General features: G+C 37.0%; 1 protein-coding gene across 4 annotated transcripts in view; it reads left to right on the top strand.

Annotated features, from left to right (window-relative positions):
* The window catches only part of LOC122792228 (transcription elongation factor A protein 3-like), a 1160229-nt gene that overhangs the window by 143414 nt on the left and 999726 nt on the right, over positions 1 to 17089 (top strand). For all 4 annotated transcript variants that reach the window (XM_044059974.1, XM_044059973.1, XM_044059975.1 and 1 more), the window contains exon 2: positions 7017 to 7079. In XM_044059974.1, the coding sequence (XP_043915909.1) occupies positions 7017 to 7079 (63 nt within the window). The remainder of the gene's footprint in view (positions 1 to 7016; positions 7080 to 17089) is intronic.

Here is a 17089-nt window from a genome sequence, read left to right as displayed (position 1 = left end):
ACTTTTATCTGCACTTTTTTCATATAGTACTGCATTTTACTTATTTTTTTCACTGAATATTAATTGAATTGAATATTGTGGTCTCTCTGTGTCTCTACAGTTGGTTCCACACACACCCTCTCTGTTCTTGTTGTGGTGTTAATCTTGGTGTCTTTGAAATTGCACGACCCTCTTGTAAATTTGTGTTTGGACACTACTTCTGGGCCCATCTCATTTGCTCACTCAAATGAGTACAGTAAGATCATATTTTGATTTCGACACACTTACTAGTCCCATTTCTTTCGCTTTATCTACTGTGCACAGAAAGAGCATTTGGGAAGGACCACCCCTGTAGCCTCTTAATCCTGCTCTGTCCCCCCCTCAAAAAAATATACTTTATTCAGCTGTTCTTACTGTAGCTGTCTTAGTTTGCTCTTATCTGTTCAGATGCTCTTACTCTGCACTTATTACTGCTTGTTAGTAGCCTTGTAATTTACTTCCTTCTGCGCTTGTTTTTAGTTATTTGATTTGTTAATTTAATTGCAAAAAAAAAAAAAAAAATTCTAAGCTTGTTTCCCGCCTTTCCTGTAACTAGTTTTATCGAGACACATAACTCTCCCAAACAGTGTACCACTTAACCAAAGCCCCTAAGGCAAAACAGCATGCCCAACACACTAGTCATAGGTTACTTGATAGTGAGGCACACTGATGTCCCACTGACTAGGTTGAATAAGGAGAAAGTAACAGTCAGCTGCCTGTTAGGTGCCAGGATCCACCACATAATGCACGCACTCAGGTCCCTCAACAACAGGTACAAATATGACTCAGTCATTGTACATGTGGGTGTGAATGACCTGAGACATACCTCCCTGGTCTACATGAAAAAAGACATGGAAGAGCTATCGGATTATGTAGCCCAGGCGGGTATGACCCTAGCCCTGAGCAGCATCCTACCATCACCCAGAATTATACCACAGTACAAAAAGAAAATGATTGATTTCAACAATTGGCTAAGTTTCTGGTGTCACTCTAAGGGGATCTAGTATCTGTCTGCCTGAGATGACATGATTGACAGACCTTGATGCTTTGCCAGAGATGGCCTGCATCTGTCACCCCTGGGCTTCCGGATACTGGCCAAACAAATGCAATCTGAGGGTCATGCTGTTCAATGCTAGAAGTCTAAATCTCAAAATGCACTCACTCAAAGCACTTCTTAAAATGGAGAACATCGACATTTGTGCTGTAACAGAGACCTGGTTCAAGGCAGCAGAAAGCAACCCTACACTACCAGGCTATAACTCTTTCCACACCTTTTGGCCCCAGAACTTGGACAGAAGCTCCAAAGGTGGTGGTGTTTCCATATTCATAAAGGATGCACACACCTCCAGACTGGTAGCCAAACATAACGCATCAGTGATACTTCAAGTGCAGTTAACACTGAGTAAGACAGTGATTCAGGTTGTAGCCTGCTATAGATCCCCAACCATATCCTAGGACTCACACTCCACGTTCCTAAGCACCCTGGATAATATTAGGGTCCACCCTAACACTCTCATACTAGGCGACTTCAACTACCCCTCCATTAACTGGGAAAACTATTCATGTACTAATACACTTGCCCAATGTTTCCTGGAGTTCATTAATTCCAATGCCCTGGATCAGCTTGTTCTTACCCCCACTAGAGGTAGCAACATCCTTGACCTGGTCATTACTAACATGGGCGACTGTTGCTTTACACTAATAGTTAGCTCCTCCCTGATTAGATCCGACCACAACCTAATCACCTTGGAAATCCACATCCCCCCTCAAAGGTAACCACCATGAAAAACTTCTCCAAAGCTAACATTCAGCTCCTGACAACAGAGGTGGCTAACCTCACGTCACCCATGCAAATGGAGAATAGTTGCATGACTGCAGAATCATTCACCAATGCACTGTACAAACACGTACACAAATGCATGGATCTCGCCATACCCAATAGAACCAAGACGCACTCCTCCAAAAAAAGGAAGCCAATCTGGTGGTTCCCTGCCATAAACAAACTCTACAACAGAAGGAGGAAACTGATGCGGAATAAAGTGAAGTCCCAAGAGTGGAAAAACACCATTATCAGCCTCAACAAAAAGTTGAGATCCCTCATCAAATCCTCTAAAGCTAGCTATGAAAACAGAATTGCAGCAGACAGTAAAGATAACCACAAGGCCTTCTATAGTTATGTAAAGAATCTCCACAGCAACACCCAGATTTGCTCTGAGCTACTGCACAATGGTACCTCCTATACTGAGCCAACAGATATTGCCAATATACTGGCTGACAGATTCAGTGCCAACTTTACCCCCCCAAAGGGCCAATTAAAATACCAGTAGATTGCCAGGCACCCATTATTACTGATGCACAGGTTAAAACTGCACTATCCAAGGCCAAGAATACAGCTTCTATGGGATCTGACACTATCTCTTGGCTGTGTTCTACATGAACTACAGAGTGAACTGGCACCTCACTTGTGTGCCCTGTTCAATCACAGCCTCACCTCAGGCTTTGTCCCTACCAAACGGCGCACTGCTACAGTCATCCATCTCCACAAAGGAGGAGCGACTATAGACCCTGGGAACTATCGCCCTATTAGCCTGATGAGTTTGATATGCAAAGCTATGGAACGCATTATCATGGACCTAATAACCAAGGATATAGGGAATCTCCAAACTCTGGATCCCAAACAGTTTGGTTTTGTGAAGGGTAGATCATGCCTGCTCAACTTGGTTGACTTCTTTGAGTCAGTCACCAGAGCTGTGGATGAAAACAAGGTGGTTCATACACCCTACCTTGATCTGGCCAAGGCCTTTGATACAATTCCCCACTCAGGAATCATAGAAAAACCCACTAAGCTAGGCATCAATCCCTATATCACTAGGTGGGTTGCAAACTGGCTCACAGACAGAACCCACAGTGTGAAAGTAGCTGACTCCAAGTCAGACTGGCAACCAGTCACGAGTGGAGTCACACAGGGTTCGGTCCTGGGTCCTCTCCTGTTTGGTATCTACTTCTCTGAAGTCCAGGCCAACACGAAGGGACTCTGACTGACAAAGTTCACAGATAATTGTAAGTTGGGAGCTATTATTAACTCCCCAAGTGATGCTGACATCCTACAGAATGGCCTCACTGAGACCAACAACTGGTGTCAGAACCATGGCCTTAAGCTCAATGCCAAATGTTATCCCCTTTGGGAAAAACCCAGTTCCCAAGAATTACCACATTGATGGTAGTCCACTGAATGCAGAAGGCATTATAAGAGATCTGGGAACACAGGTTGACAGCAACCTCTCTTTTGATCACCACATTGTCACTGTGGTCAAAAAGACCTTCTGTGTGGCACATCTCATTACTAAGGGTTTTGCATCCAGGAAGAAAGAGGTCATTGTCTCCCTCTACTCTTCCCTTATTAGGCCAGTCATCGAGTACAATACCCCATTTGGCATGTACCTCACTAGACATCTGCAACAACTGGAGAGGCCACAAAAGTACCTCACAAAGAGGATCCTAGGCCTTAAACACTTGTCCTATATGGCCAGACTCAAAAAACTCCAACTATTCTCTGTCTCATATTGTCTGCTTGGAGGCGATCTCTGCTTGACTTACAAAGCCATGTCTGATCCAGCTCTGTTAGAAATGCTACATCTAAAGAAATCCCAATCCCTCTGCACAACATGCTCCAGAGACCTCAACCTCATTACCACAATCAACAGAACATATTGGAGGGACAGGTTCATAACCCAGAGACTGTCCATGCTATGGAACAGACTTTCCATACATGTCAAGCAGAGCACCTCGCTGACCCTCTTCAAGAGAAATCTTGATGAGTGGATGGGAAATAGAAAATCCACTCTGGGGATAACTCCAGTGGCTCTACTCAACAGAGGCACTCGGAACTAAGGTCGGGTGGCACAATGCCAAGGTAATCATGTGGGTTAGGCTTGTAAAGGCTCCAGGGCCATTAGCCTAGTACACACCTATGAACTTTGCACTCTGTATCCCAAGACATAATAAAATCAACTCTAAGGTGAGTAGACCTGAGGACTAAAAGCAAACCTTAAGCACAGCAGTCCAACCTGATGAAAGTATGTTTTAGGCAAGCACTGTTTACTGAACACTTAGCCTTTGTACTGCTGTTGGATATCTCTGATAAGTTTTCTCTTTTCATTGCTGCCTAAAAGACCCCCCCCCATGCAAAAACATCTCACTCTAACAAACCTCTCACATGAGCTGTTAGTGTGTAAACACATTTTTATCATAAAGCAGTCTGCAAACTATGGGTCAAACCCCACATAAATCTACAGGACAGGTTCTATTCTATCATCTGCTAGCTTTATATCTCATATGACACAGACTTTCTGCAAATATTTTCCTTATTTTTACTTCAGTTCAGAAACAACATTTCATTTGTTTATGTACACAGCTGCAATGATAAATCTGCCATTGGATCACATGTGTAGACCTTTACCCTCTATGTCAAGCCCAACAACGCAGATGCCAAAAGAAAGATATAAATCCAAAATATATCCATTTAAAATCTGAATGGCTTCTTTTGAAAGCTTTCTCTGCAGCCTGTGATGAGTTTTGAATTACTATCAAAATCATTGAATCTACACCTTGATGTAAATGTGCAGCTTATGACCTTAGACCTGCATTTCCTGTCATGTGACTTCTGAATTGATGAGCTGTATCTATTTTTTGAAGAGAAGTACTTGTTTAACGGTTATACTAGGGTTCTTATCAAACTTGTTAATACTGTTTTTCACCTCCAACTGTATTATCTTTCCCTGGGGTTTTGTTTTCTAGGTGTATTAGCATAGACTGCATCTATGTTTTTATATTTCTGAACTTTATTCCAACCTGACCATATTCTTTCATTTTTCTGTCATGTCATTTTCTGCATCAGCTCTGTTGTAGATCTCAATATGATTTGTAGAAATGAAGAATTTTATTGCAATGCCACATCTAATTTCATTTATAAAGACAGTTAAAAACTCCAGAGCCATTGTTAAACTTAGTTCTGTTCCATAAAAAACCTTCCCCTTTTTATTTTAGACTACAATTGCTATCACAATCTGTAACATATTGCCCCATTAATTCCTTAATCAGGACTCTAGCTTGGTATCTACTGCAAAGCTATTTATTTATTAATACATGTTTTGTGCTGACCTATCTGCTAGCTTTGTTTATTTAATAATCTGTTAGTCTAGAAAATAAATATACTGTTGTGGTCCCTTTCAACTGTAACCTGACTTACAAGACAAGGAAAACACTACATAGATGGTCAGTCTGCAGTAATCAGTCAAGCTAAGCAGCATAGCAAGGGGGATGAACAAATAAAGAGAGAACAAGGAGAAAACTCATCCACACAGGAAGAAACTCTGTAGGCAACTTTTGCAGTACTTACATTTAAGCAGTAGCGACTGTCTTTTTCCTTATAATACTTATATATATATATATATATATATATATATATATATATATATATATATAAATATATATCTATAGATAGATATATATATATATCAATATGTATGTATATGGGTCCCCTTCAGTAGATTGAATGTTTATAAGTTTGAACCACATATGGCCCAGACTATATGTTTGAACTTGTAAAAGTCCGATCTGACTGAATGTAGATCTCCGTACAGAGCGGAAAGGGAAGATTTCCCATTTCTGCAATGTAGTGTGATTTTGGAGTTGGTATATTTAAGTAAGGGGAAGTGTGGGTGGTAAAGCTCCCCATGTAGGGGGTGAAGGGGCATAGCACCCTGCTACAGACGTTTTGTTTTGTGTTTTTTGGTTTTATGTGGTTTTACATCAGTGTTCAAACTTTTACTAAACATCTATAGCACGGGGGCTATGCCCCATGCATCCCCCACCCCTCCTTACTTAAATATACCAACTCTGAGATTGCACTACATTGCGGAAATGGGAAATCTTCCCTTTTCGCTCTGTAAGAAGATCTCCATTCGGCCATATGTGGTTCGAACTTATAAACATTTGATCTACTGAAGGGGACCCATATATACATATATATATATATATATATATATATATATATATATATATATATATATATATATATATATATATATATATGTTAGTAGGACTAATTAAAAGAGTCAGCAGTTGATTACATAACCATAATCGGAAAAGTGGTAGTTGTAGCACTGTCTTTCTGAACCATGTCTATTTCTTTCTATTGCATAGCTAGTGTTTTGTTCCATGTGTGTTGTCAAATATGAATTTTTGGTATCTTTTGTGTTTTAGAATCCAGATCATCCACCTACATCTTTAGCTTTCTCCTGTGCTATAATTGTTTCCATTATGAATGGATGAAAACAAATACACTGAGCATCTGAATCCCTGAAATGCATTCACCAAAAGCATCTTCCCAAAAAACACTTTTCCATGTGTTTTGTCAGGGTACAAGCCCCTGCATCCCAGATGTGGAGAACACTCCTGAATATATATATATATATATATATATATATATATATATATATATATATATATATATATATACCAACTCGAAAGTTGCACTTACTGAAAAAAATAGGAAAACACCCCCAGAAATGGAATCACTTCTGGCGCAACTTGCCAAGAGTGATTTCCTGTGGAGGAACCCCAATCATCTGCAAGGGCAGTAGAAGCCTGAGGGTTCCATCTTTGTCCACAATCTATTCATGTGAGACTGTTTAACTCAATTCATTTACAACGTTTTTGTTATGCAGCATATGGAGACATGAAAATATCAACAACATATGTGCACATGCATTCAGATGTCTTTTAACATCAGTTTTAGTGCTTCAACAGGCAATAGAAAAAGCAACAATAAATAGAAGTCACTCACGAAGAATACTGACAAAATTATGGTAAAATCTGAAATGAAATACAACTGATCACATAAATATTAGAAAACAATTAACTTACTCCATTTTTCTAGAACTTTTGAAGACATGTATTGTGTTTTTTTAATGTTTGTTGTGTTTTTATTTGTGCAGGAGGGAGTCCTAGACCTTCTGAAGGAACTACAAGGCTATTCAATGACTCTTCACTTACTTAAGGTACTGTATTACTTACTTTCTTTTTATTTATTTATTTGTTTGTTGGCCAGGTTAGTCCAACTAGGCTAGTGTCCTTTGCAGGGGAGACCTGAGGTGGTATTTCTACTACTAGGTGAAATTTAGCCAGGGCATTTTGGAGCTTACCCTACTCTTTGGAGATGTTAGATGGTGCTGAGTGGCTCCTACAGCAGCAAGGAAGAGGCCTAAGAGAAGCAGCAACAGCACTGAGGAAGAAAGAAAAGCTATGGTGAGTTTGGAGGTGGAAATGATATGGAGTATCAGAATGCAGATGAATATTCCGGTGTGGTGGATGATACGAATGAGCAGTTTAGCTGTATCAATGGAGAATGAAGTGAGTCTGTTAGAGTGGTACAGATAACGGAAATGGGATCAGAAGGGCTTGCAGATGATGTTCTGTTAAAAATAATGAAGTAGAATGATCCAGATAGCAGTTCTGATGTTTCATGGGGTGAGATGCCAGATAACTTTTTCAGAAATGCTTAGGATGGTGATGTGGAGAAGTAACCAGGTGATGTGGCAGAAGAGAATGCAGCAGTTAAAACGGATGCAGCAGTGACAGAAAGTAAAAGAAGAAATCAGCAACAAACTGAGAAGGTGTCTGGTTTTGTGTCAGTGGATAATGCAGTAATTAAAACATATGCAGCAATGACAGGAGGCAAAAAAGGAGAGCAGACCAACTGTGAGAATAAAATCAAAAATCAATGCTGTAATAGACAGATATTATGTATAGAGCAATTTAGTAACTGTTCTGGGTTTTGCATTTCAAGAAATTCAGTCATGCATATAGAGACAGAATTTTTGTGACAACATTTGAAACTGGTATACTGATGATAACATTTCTAGAACTGTGTAACAAAAAGTAGGGCATTTATCTGTGGAAAATTATTTGCTTTTTGGTAGTAACAGATGTTAAAAAATGTTACTTGGCAGCTTAGAACTGGTGAACTGGAAGAAGAAGATATTAAAAGTGCATGCAGGGCTTGTGTGAAACTGTTGATAACATTGTGAAAGTTAGAGATGACAGACATATATGGAATGGAGGGTGGAGGCAGGAAATTGTTTTTAAATGTGAAAAAAAAAACATCGTGAAACACTTCCCAGGCGTTACTTTTGTGACTGGTTGTAGAGGGATATTAAACTATGATGGTCAGCCTAAATCATATTTCTTTTGTGGGGACTTGTCTCATTTAATTAATGATTGTGACAAGATACATGTAACCAGCATGGAGTGAAATGACACAGTAAAAAGATGTGGGTCTGAATACAGGTTATGTAAAAAAAGGACACTTTTGCATGGATTGTCTAGAGCAAACAATAAATAATGAAAAAGACGGGGGAAGGGAGGAAACGATACACAAGGAAGGACAAGAGGCTGATGGAGAGGGAGAACTAGGTGAAGAAATTGTAGAATTAAAAATATGGAGGGAGAAAAAGGAGGAGAGACTTTGCATGCAGGAAGAGAGGACAAGAGAAGGGATTGACACTAAAATTTGTAGCCAGTGAAAAATCTGACTCTGAGGATCAAGGATTATTTACATAAACCCAGAAAATTCAGTAGGTGGGAAAGAGTAAAAATAAGCAAATATATAAATTTTCCCGAAACTTCGAATGAAAAGCAACAATTTTAGAGTGCTTTCAGTAAATATGAACACTATTATTAAACACTGTTAGTAGTTGAGCCTCCTCTCGCTTCTGGAGTGGTCTGCCAAATGTGATGCTGATGATATTCAACAGAGGATGTAAGATTCCTGACAAGTGAAGGAACTTAGAAAGTGAAAGTTGTTCTGGAGTGGCTATGCTATGTCAAAAGCCATGAAAATGCTAGATGTAACATTGGTAAGGGTGAGAAGGTCAACTTTTGTGGATGTGAGGCAGAGAGACCATGTTTATAGAATTAATGCATTGTATGCATATAACTAGCAAGAAAAGAGAGAATCTGTTTCACAAATATTAGACTGCTTAACATGAAAATTATAATTGCAAGGGACTTTAATTGTGATTTAAGGTGAAGATGTAAAAAGACAGGTAAAGATGTAGAAATGACAGGAAGTGATAAAATGTGGGAATGTCTATTACAGCATTGCTTTTTGTTTTTATTCTCACAGTTGGTCTTCTGTTCTTTTTAAAAACAGTACCTTTTGTTATACAAAAGGGACAGTTGGTTCTGAGACTGACGATGTTGTATTATTGGAAGGATTGGGAGTAGCAGAAGGTGATACAGTTGTTAATGGGTTTTTCAGACCATTTAGCAATACGGATGTCAGTGATGGAAAAAAATGGATTATATTAAAATAGGAAAGGGAATAAAAAGAATAAATGAAAAATTATGGGATGAAGATAGATAGATAGTGGGAAATATTGCAGTTATGGAAGGTTCATATAAATATGAAGGACTTCTATAAAAACTACTGGGAGTGGTGTATTGAATTTCAAAAAAGAATTATAAAACATTTCAGTGACACGGTAATGTAAGAAAAAAGAGAAAGGTAAGTATGTGACAATTTAAAGAAATTCATTACAGAATATAGAGAATAATATATGAGAGATGGTTTAAACAAGTTAATATAATTTTATGAGGCATTACTAAATGGACATATAGAAATGAAATGGCTTTAATAAAGTCTATGTTTCATAGGGAGATTAATAATGAATACTATGGATGAAACTGAGAGTAAACAGATGGGGAGAACCCTTCCTAAACTGTTCTACAGACTATGTAAATATGCACAATTGAGATGTTTATGAAAATATAGTATTATTTTGTTAAGACTATATTGCAGGATGGAACTTTGGAAATAAACCTCACCTCATGTTTATTGTTCAGTTCATAGGATCATAGAAGGTTACTAGGCTATCGACCCAGTGGTCATTTCAAGTTTATCCATTTCATCCCAATGTAATACCATAGATACTCTAGTTAATACCCAGGACTGTATTTATTAATGACTGCCCATGTCCAGGAGCGTTGTGGGTGCTATCCCCACTAAGAATTTATGGCATTCTATCCACTCATCCAGGTTCCTTTTGAACAGTGTCATAGAGGTGCTCTGCTTCACATGAAAGCCTATTCCAAAGATATGGCAGTCACTGGGAGACAAATCTGCCCCTCTAGCATGTCCTATTCAAGTCGCTGGCTGGATTTAAGTCCCTGAAATGGGTAGCGCTAATCCTATTAACATAAAGTTGTTATATATTTTTTTTAATTAGGAAGACTGTAAAAATGTTCATTTTATATAGCAAAAGGTTATGAATAAGGTTTATGGACTAGATGTCTTTAGTTAGAAGTCAGTTATATATAATAAGAAACACCATTAATGTTTTTTGTTATAAGGTTTATTGACATAAAAGAAAGGTGGCAGTGCAATTGTGAGATTATTACATTTTTGTTATAGTTAAATGTGTGCACCTATTATTGTTTATATCTGTGTTTTATACTAACACATATAATAAAACATATCTGCATTTGTTTTTATAATGGGTAACCTCCACTTTACTTTCTTTCTTCCTTTCTTTGGTTTACTTTTTAATGGTATTTGAATGATAAAAGTTAGCTAGTGATATCTCTTGTTGTTATAATGCTTGACAGGATATAACCTTTGAAGGTACAATGATGAAACAGTAGTTTCATTGCTGTGGGGCAGGTCCTCTTCCTCATGTACTGACTTTTATTTTCACTTTTGTGCAAAACAGTGGTAAACTAGTAGCTTTAATGTTAACCTTGATTCAAGGAGGCTGGTAAGGCTTAAAGACAGAGAATGGCAAAGGCATTAGTTTAGTAGTAACTCTGTTGTTACATTTTTGAGTATGCAGGCTATATTACAAAGCTTGGTTTTCTGTTGTTGAGATAAGCTTTTCTTATGTAAGGCTTGAAGTTTTATACAACTGAAGAAAATTCTCAAATATGACTGAGTTTGCTGCATAACTGGAGATAAACATTGAATTAAGAGGTTATTCTATATGGATTTTATGGTAACAAACAGAAAACTGAGTTACTGAATTTCAGCTTATTTAAATATGCTTCTATTAAGGTTTCCTTTAGTAAAGCTATATAGATGGTGTTTTACAGTAATGGTCTCTGTTCATGTGGATTGTGGAAAAATGTATAAGATTTTATTGGTGACTATTCCTTATTGGTTATTTTGTTGTATTGTTTTTCTGAAGGATAATTTTAAGAGACTTAAATATTTCATGTATAGTTTGAACTAAACAAAATTCCACATCAGTAAGCTGTCATTTCATTTCCAAGCCTTTTGTCAACAGTCTTTTCTATTAGTACTGCTATTTAAAAAAAAAAAAAAAACATCTTTATTAAATTATCACGTATAACATAGGCAATATTACATTTATATAAATGAAAAAAAACATACTGACACAATCTCAGTTGCAAACATTATAAATTCCAAACCATGCTGATGCAACTATAGCTGCAAACATTATACATCACTTTTAATATATCCAGTTATTGTTAGTTAACCATTACATAGCTCATTCAAAACCTGCCTTCTTTTAAACCTTCTACTAAAAACTCTACCAGTGCTGGTCTTTCATTTAGGACTTTCCTATTTCTTTCTGTTTGCCTATACTCTGATATCAGTCCTTGATATGGAAGGCAATCTCTAGCCAGTAGTCCAAATAAGTTCTCGGCATCTTCCCATTCTATTACCTTTCCCTCTCTAGTTATTTGCTCCCAGTATCTTGGTTCATTTGTCAGTTTTCCCCAATATTTTCCCACCTCCTCTTGCCTATTGTCTATATCCCCAGTTGCAGCCATCCCTATTGGCAGAATCTCCTTTCTCCATTACCATGCTGGCGTAGTTCTTAGAAAACTTTCTGCTACTTTATGAATATAATATTCTGTATGATTATTGTTGTTCTTAAAGGTCTGCATCCAAAATCCCAGTCTCTCCCTATTACTTGAGCTTCGCCCCATTTCATCATCATCCATTTCCACTTTGAATTATAGTTTTCTGCTTGTGCTATGTAAAGAAACCTTAACTATGTTGTTCTGAAATACCCCTTCAACTCGGGCAATCCCAATCCGCTCTGTTGATTTGGAAGAATAAACCTATCCTATTTGACTCTTGCCATCTTCCCCTTCCAGATAAAATCCTTCAGCTCTTTATTAATTGCTATCCAAAACTTCTCCTCTGTTTGATAAAAATATGCTTGACCTATATATAAAACTAAAGGGACTAAAAACATTTTAACTGCTTGTATCTTACTATCGATATCCATATAACAGATCTTCCATTTTCTCAGTTTTTGTATTATCTTTTGTTTAGTCTCTTCCCAGATATCCTTAGCTGCTACACTGGTATCATTTTTAATCCATACTTCTAAATACTTCATTTTATCATGTTCCCATAAGTATGGATATTGCTGAACCAATTTGTATATGGGTACATAATGTACCACTATTGCTTTTGTTTTAGTTTCATTAATTTAATTTTCCAAAAAGGTTTGAAACTGTCTCAATATGTTCCATAGCACAGTAATGTCAATTTCTGGTTTTGTCAGGTATAAAATAATGTCATCTGCAAATAGAGCCAACTTTTCTTGACTACCACACCAATTATATCCTTGAATTTCAGATTCCCTTATTTTCTTTGCCAATGGCTCTAAATATAATGCAAATAACAAAGGGGAGTGAGGACACCCCTCCTTGGTTCCTCTGCTCAAGCAGAGATTGTCAGAGAGGACCCCACTAACCTTAATTTTTGTCTTCAATCCTTCATATATCCAACTAATCAACCTTATAATTTTATCAGGAAATGCAAATGTTTCCATTGCTCTTCTCATAAAATCCCAGCTTACTCTGCCAAATGCTTTGTCTGCATCAAGACCCACCAGCAACGGTGGTAGTTTCTTACATTCTACTTCCTTCTAGATCATCACTGCTCTGTTTATGTTGTCAAATGTTTGCCTACCCCCCCCCCCCCCAAACCACACTGATCCATATCTATCAATCTGGCATCATTTTTGCTATTCTTTTAGCCACTAAAAATATAAATGCTTTATAATCATGATTTAGTATTGAAATGGGCCTGTATGAAACTGGATCTGATGGATTTTTACTCTCTTTGGATATTATAGCTACTACTGCTTTCTTCCGGGATGTTGGTACTTCTCCTCCTCTTAAAATAATGTTAAAAAACCTTACAGATCTTTATTAATTTTTTTCCCTTTCTACCTTCCAAACTTCCACTGGAATATCATCTATTGCTGGGGAGTTTCCTGTAGATTATACATCAGGCTCTTTAAATAATTCTTATTACTTCTTAACCATATCTCCCTTTCTTTTATTTCCACCATTTTAAAATTCCACTTTAATTTTATCCCACTCCCTAGCTATATATTCAGAAGAGGTTTCTATCTTGTCTAATAGTTATTTTAGTTATTATTGGCACATGATCTGAAATAGTTATTGGGTGTGTATCAAGACCTTCAATTAAATGCACTTGTTCCTGTGAAATGTAAATTCTGTCTAACCTAGCCCAGTTATTGTATATTGGGGAATAGCATGTAAATTCACTCCAAATTCCTAGTACTGAATTCACATCTTCCATGCCAAATATTTTCATAAATTTCTTTAAAAATCTGCCCTTCTTTGTTATATTTTTCTTTCTGGGCCCCCAGACACATCTTCACTGTTGCAAATCAAATTCCAGTCCCCACCTATAAGTAATATTCCTTGCTGAAATCTGATTATTTCTCCCAGAATTTTCTTTAGCTCCATTATAGCAGTTTTTGGTGGAATATAAATACATGCCATGGTAATCCTCTTCCCTTGGCAGTAGCCCCCTTACTACTACAAATCTACCATTATTGCCTTTTTCCTTCTTCTATTACTACTGGAGCTCCTCTTGCAATTAAAATAAGTACTCCTCTCTCTTTGTCCCAGATATTCTGCTGAATAATCGTCTTGAAAACCTTTCTCAATCAAATTCACATTTATTTATTTCCAAGTGTGTCTCCTGTAGCATAGCTATTTGCACTCTACATTTTTTTACTGTAGTTCACTACTCTTTCTTTTTGTATTTATCTGTGAGACCATTAACATTTAAAGACATTATAGAAAGAATCATATTCTCAAATTACTATTATCCCCACCTTTTATGTATAACAGCTTTTTTGTTAAATGTCTAGTTCCAGCTTTTGTGTTACATTCATGCACTGTTTGGCAGGTTAATCTTTTATACTATTGTTTCTTGTCATCTCCATTTCAGAGTATGTCACATCTTGCAGACCTTTTTGTTTTATTGAAAACCCTGAAACACACACACACACACACACACACACACACACACACACACACACACACACACACACACACACACACACACACAAAAAAAAAAAATACCCCCTAAAACCTACTAACTTAATAATAACACGCAAAACTATGTACATCTTCAAATATTAAAGTTTTACCCTGTTAATAGGAACAAAAGTTCCAAACTGATAGCCACACACAGACTCGAGCTAAACAGAAAGAAAGTTTATTCATGCTAAGATGCATGGTACAGCCTGTGATTCTATTAAGTACTGTCTGTTTTTGTCTTATCTTCATAGCTTTTCCAGCTAGGAAAACACTTAAATGCTTTCAGAAAACATTTTCTCCAAGCCATTTGTTTTTATCAGATTGTGTGCTAGTAACATAAGAAACAGATACAGGACTGATTACCAGAAAAAAAGACTTTATAATATTCAATATTCTTTTTTCATTTACTTGCTTTCTGTTAAAACTTGGTACTATATAAAGCTATTGGCCTTAACCCAGTCCTTCTCTTATGCAAGAATGAGAAAAGGCACACTAATGTTTATTTTGTCATGCTCTTTTAACCAGATCTCTTTTTTTGTTATATACATTGCAGTGCCTACACTTCTTAAAATTGAACAAGGAGAAAGAGGGAAGAGGTGAGAAAGAAACAAAAAGAATAAACAGAAGCACCTATTTATATTAGTATCCCTATTACATTTAAAAATAGCTGAAAAAAACTTTATAACATGCAAAGAAAATCATGCACTACTTAAATAATACTGTTAAGAAATAAATATTGATTTGCTTACAGTTAACTCTCTCTCTCCTCTTCCCCTCTACTGAGAATTTTTCCGAACATTAATTACATAAAGTACGGCATATGCTTTAGAGTCTAATACAAGTTTAACAAAGTCCAAAAGAGTCCAATATTTCCAGATTTACTTCTTCTGTCCTGTTTCACAAATTATTGCTTTGTAATCCCACATTTGTCAATTTCCAAGTTACCAATTTTAGTCTCCAAACATTAATGACATGAAGTAGGGCATATGTTGTAGAGTCCCCTACAAGTTTACCAAAGTACAAGAAAGTCCAGTATTTCCAGAATCTCTTGTTCTACTCCTGTTCATTTCCATCTCCCAAACCCTGTCTCTGCTTCAACTCCAGTGCACTTGCAATTCTTCTAGTCTACTTCTGTACTTCTTCCCTCTCTTAAGCATTTTTGAATGAAACACTGGGAAAGGTTTCACAGGCACAGTCTCTCTGTGGTTTTTATTACCAGAAGAACAAGAAGTAGACTCTCCTACTCTTTCAAAGATAATTTTTTGTTGGAGAAACTTTTGCATTTACTCCATAGAATGTACTTCATCAAAAAAATGATTTTGTCCCTCCAGGGAAGAATATCTTGAAGAAAATGGGTACAAAAGTTTGAATCTCACACCTGTTTCTCAAAATTCCCTGAATAGTGGAATTAATTTACTCCTCTTCTGTCTGGTGTACAATGAGTAATCATTCTCCACAAAAACTCTGCTGTCTTTCACTTTTTGTATTTTGTCCAACTTCTACAGTTTTGTCAGAATCAACTCCCTCTACTGATAGAATTACATCTTTATTATTAAAGGTCTAGGTTGCTTTCTCATAGCCAGGTTTGGAGCATGCTCATGATGTGCCCTTTCAACTAACAGCTCCTGCCTTGGAATACCAGTCCAGTTGCTTATTTGTGCTTTCATAAAATTAAAGCAGTCTGTTCCTTCCAGCTTCTTTGGTAGAGCTGAAAGTCTCAAGTTTTACCTAAATGCTCTGTCCTCTAATTCTATTTTTTTTTTGAAACAGCTCTTCCTGAGCAGTCTTATACTCATCCATCTTTTTCTTCATTTCAACCTCTGATTTTTGCAGTTTTATCACCTCCTCTGAATATCTGTTTAAAGTTTCTTCCATTTTTCCAGCCTTTTGTTGTTTGTGTTAATATACTCCATCAATGTTTCATTTATTTTAACCAGGTCTGTGTGCAACTGTCTTATACCTTCCTGTGTCATGTCTGGAGGTTGCATTGCTTTTTCCTAAACAACTGCAGATATTTCTCCAGTCAGTATTTCTTCCTCATTTTTTGTATCTGATTTTTTTCCAGGTGTTCTATATTTCTTTTTTCCTGGCATCCAGGCAGTACACTTACTAGCCAGTTGCTGAAATTTACTCGTAAACACAAAATTCTACTGGCCTTCTCTGTTGAGTTTCTGCTTTCACACTGGTAGAGCTAGAGTCAAGCTGTTACTCAGTGTGCAACCATCTTGGAAGTTCTTTGTCAGCAGTGTTAATCACATCTTTCCTGTTGACAAAATGTTTAAATTCGAATCTCAGAACTTCACAAAGTCCCAAAACATTTCATGTCATCACCACCATTCAAGCAATATCCTGATGTACTGCAAATTCAAATGCAAAAACAACGGGTGCTAGGATAAAAGGTTATTAGATCAAACATTGGTTGACACACATAATGTAAAACAACCCAGATATCCTTTAATGGGACCTACTTTGTCAAAAATGAATGTAAGTCTGTGGTCTTCATCTTTTTGACACCCTATGTGCTATTGGTGCATGGATGAATCCAGTTTCTAGTTTCTGTTATAGAAATACACACACGTTATTTTCCTTCTGCTCTAACTCTGAATGATGTTAATTATATGGTAGATATCCTGTGGTGGAATGCTCATATGATACTAGGAATAAGGGACCC

Source organism: Protopterus annectens, chromosome 1.part2 (genome assembly GCF_019279795.1).
Source record: "Protopterus annectens isolate FY-2018-M chromosome 1.part2, PAN1.0, whole genome shotgun sequence".
NCBI classification, from domain to species: Eukaryota; Metazoa; Chordata; order Ceratodontiformes; family Protopteridae; genus Protopterus; species Protopterus annectens.
Note: the sequence above shows the minus strand (reverse complement) of the source record. Positions and strands in the feature narration are given on the sequence as shown.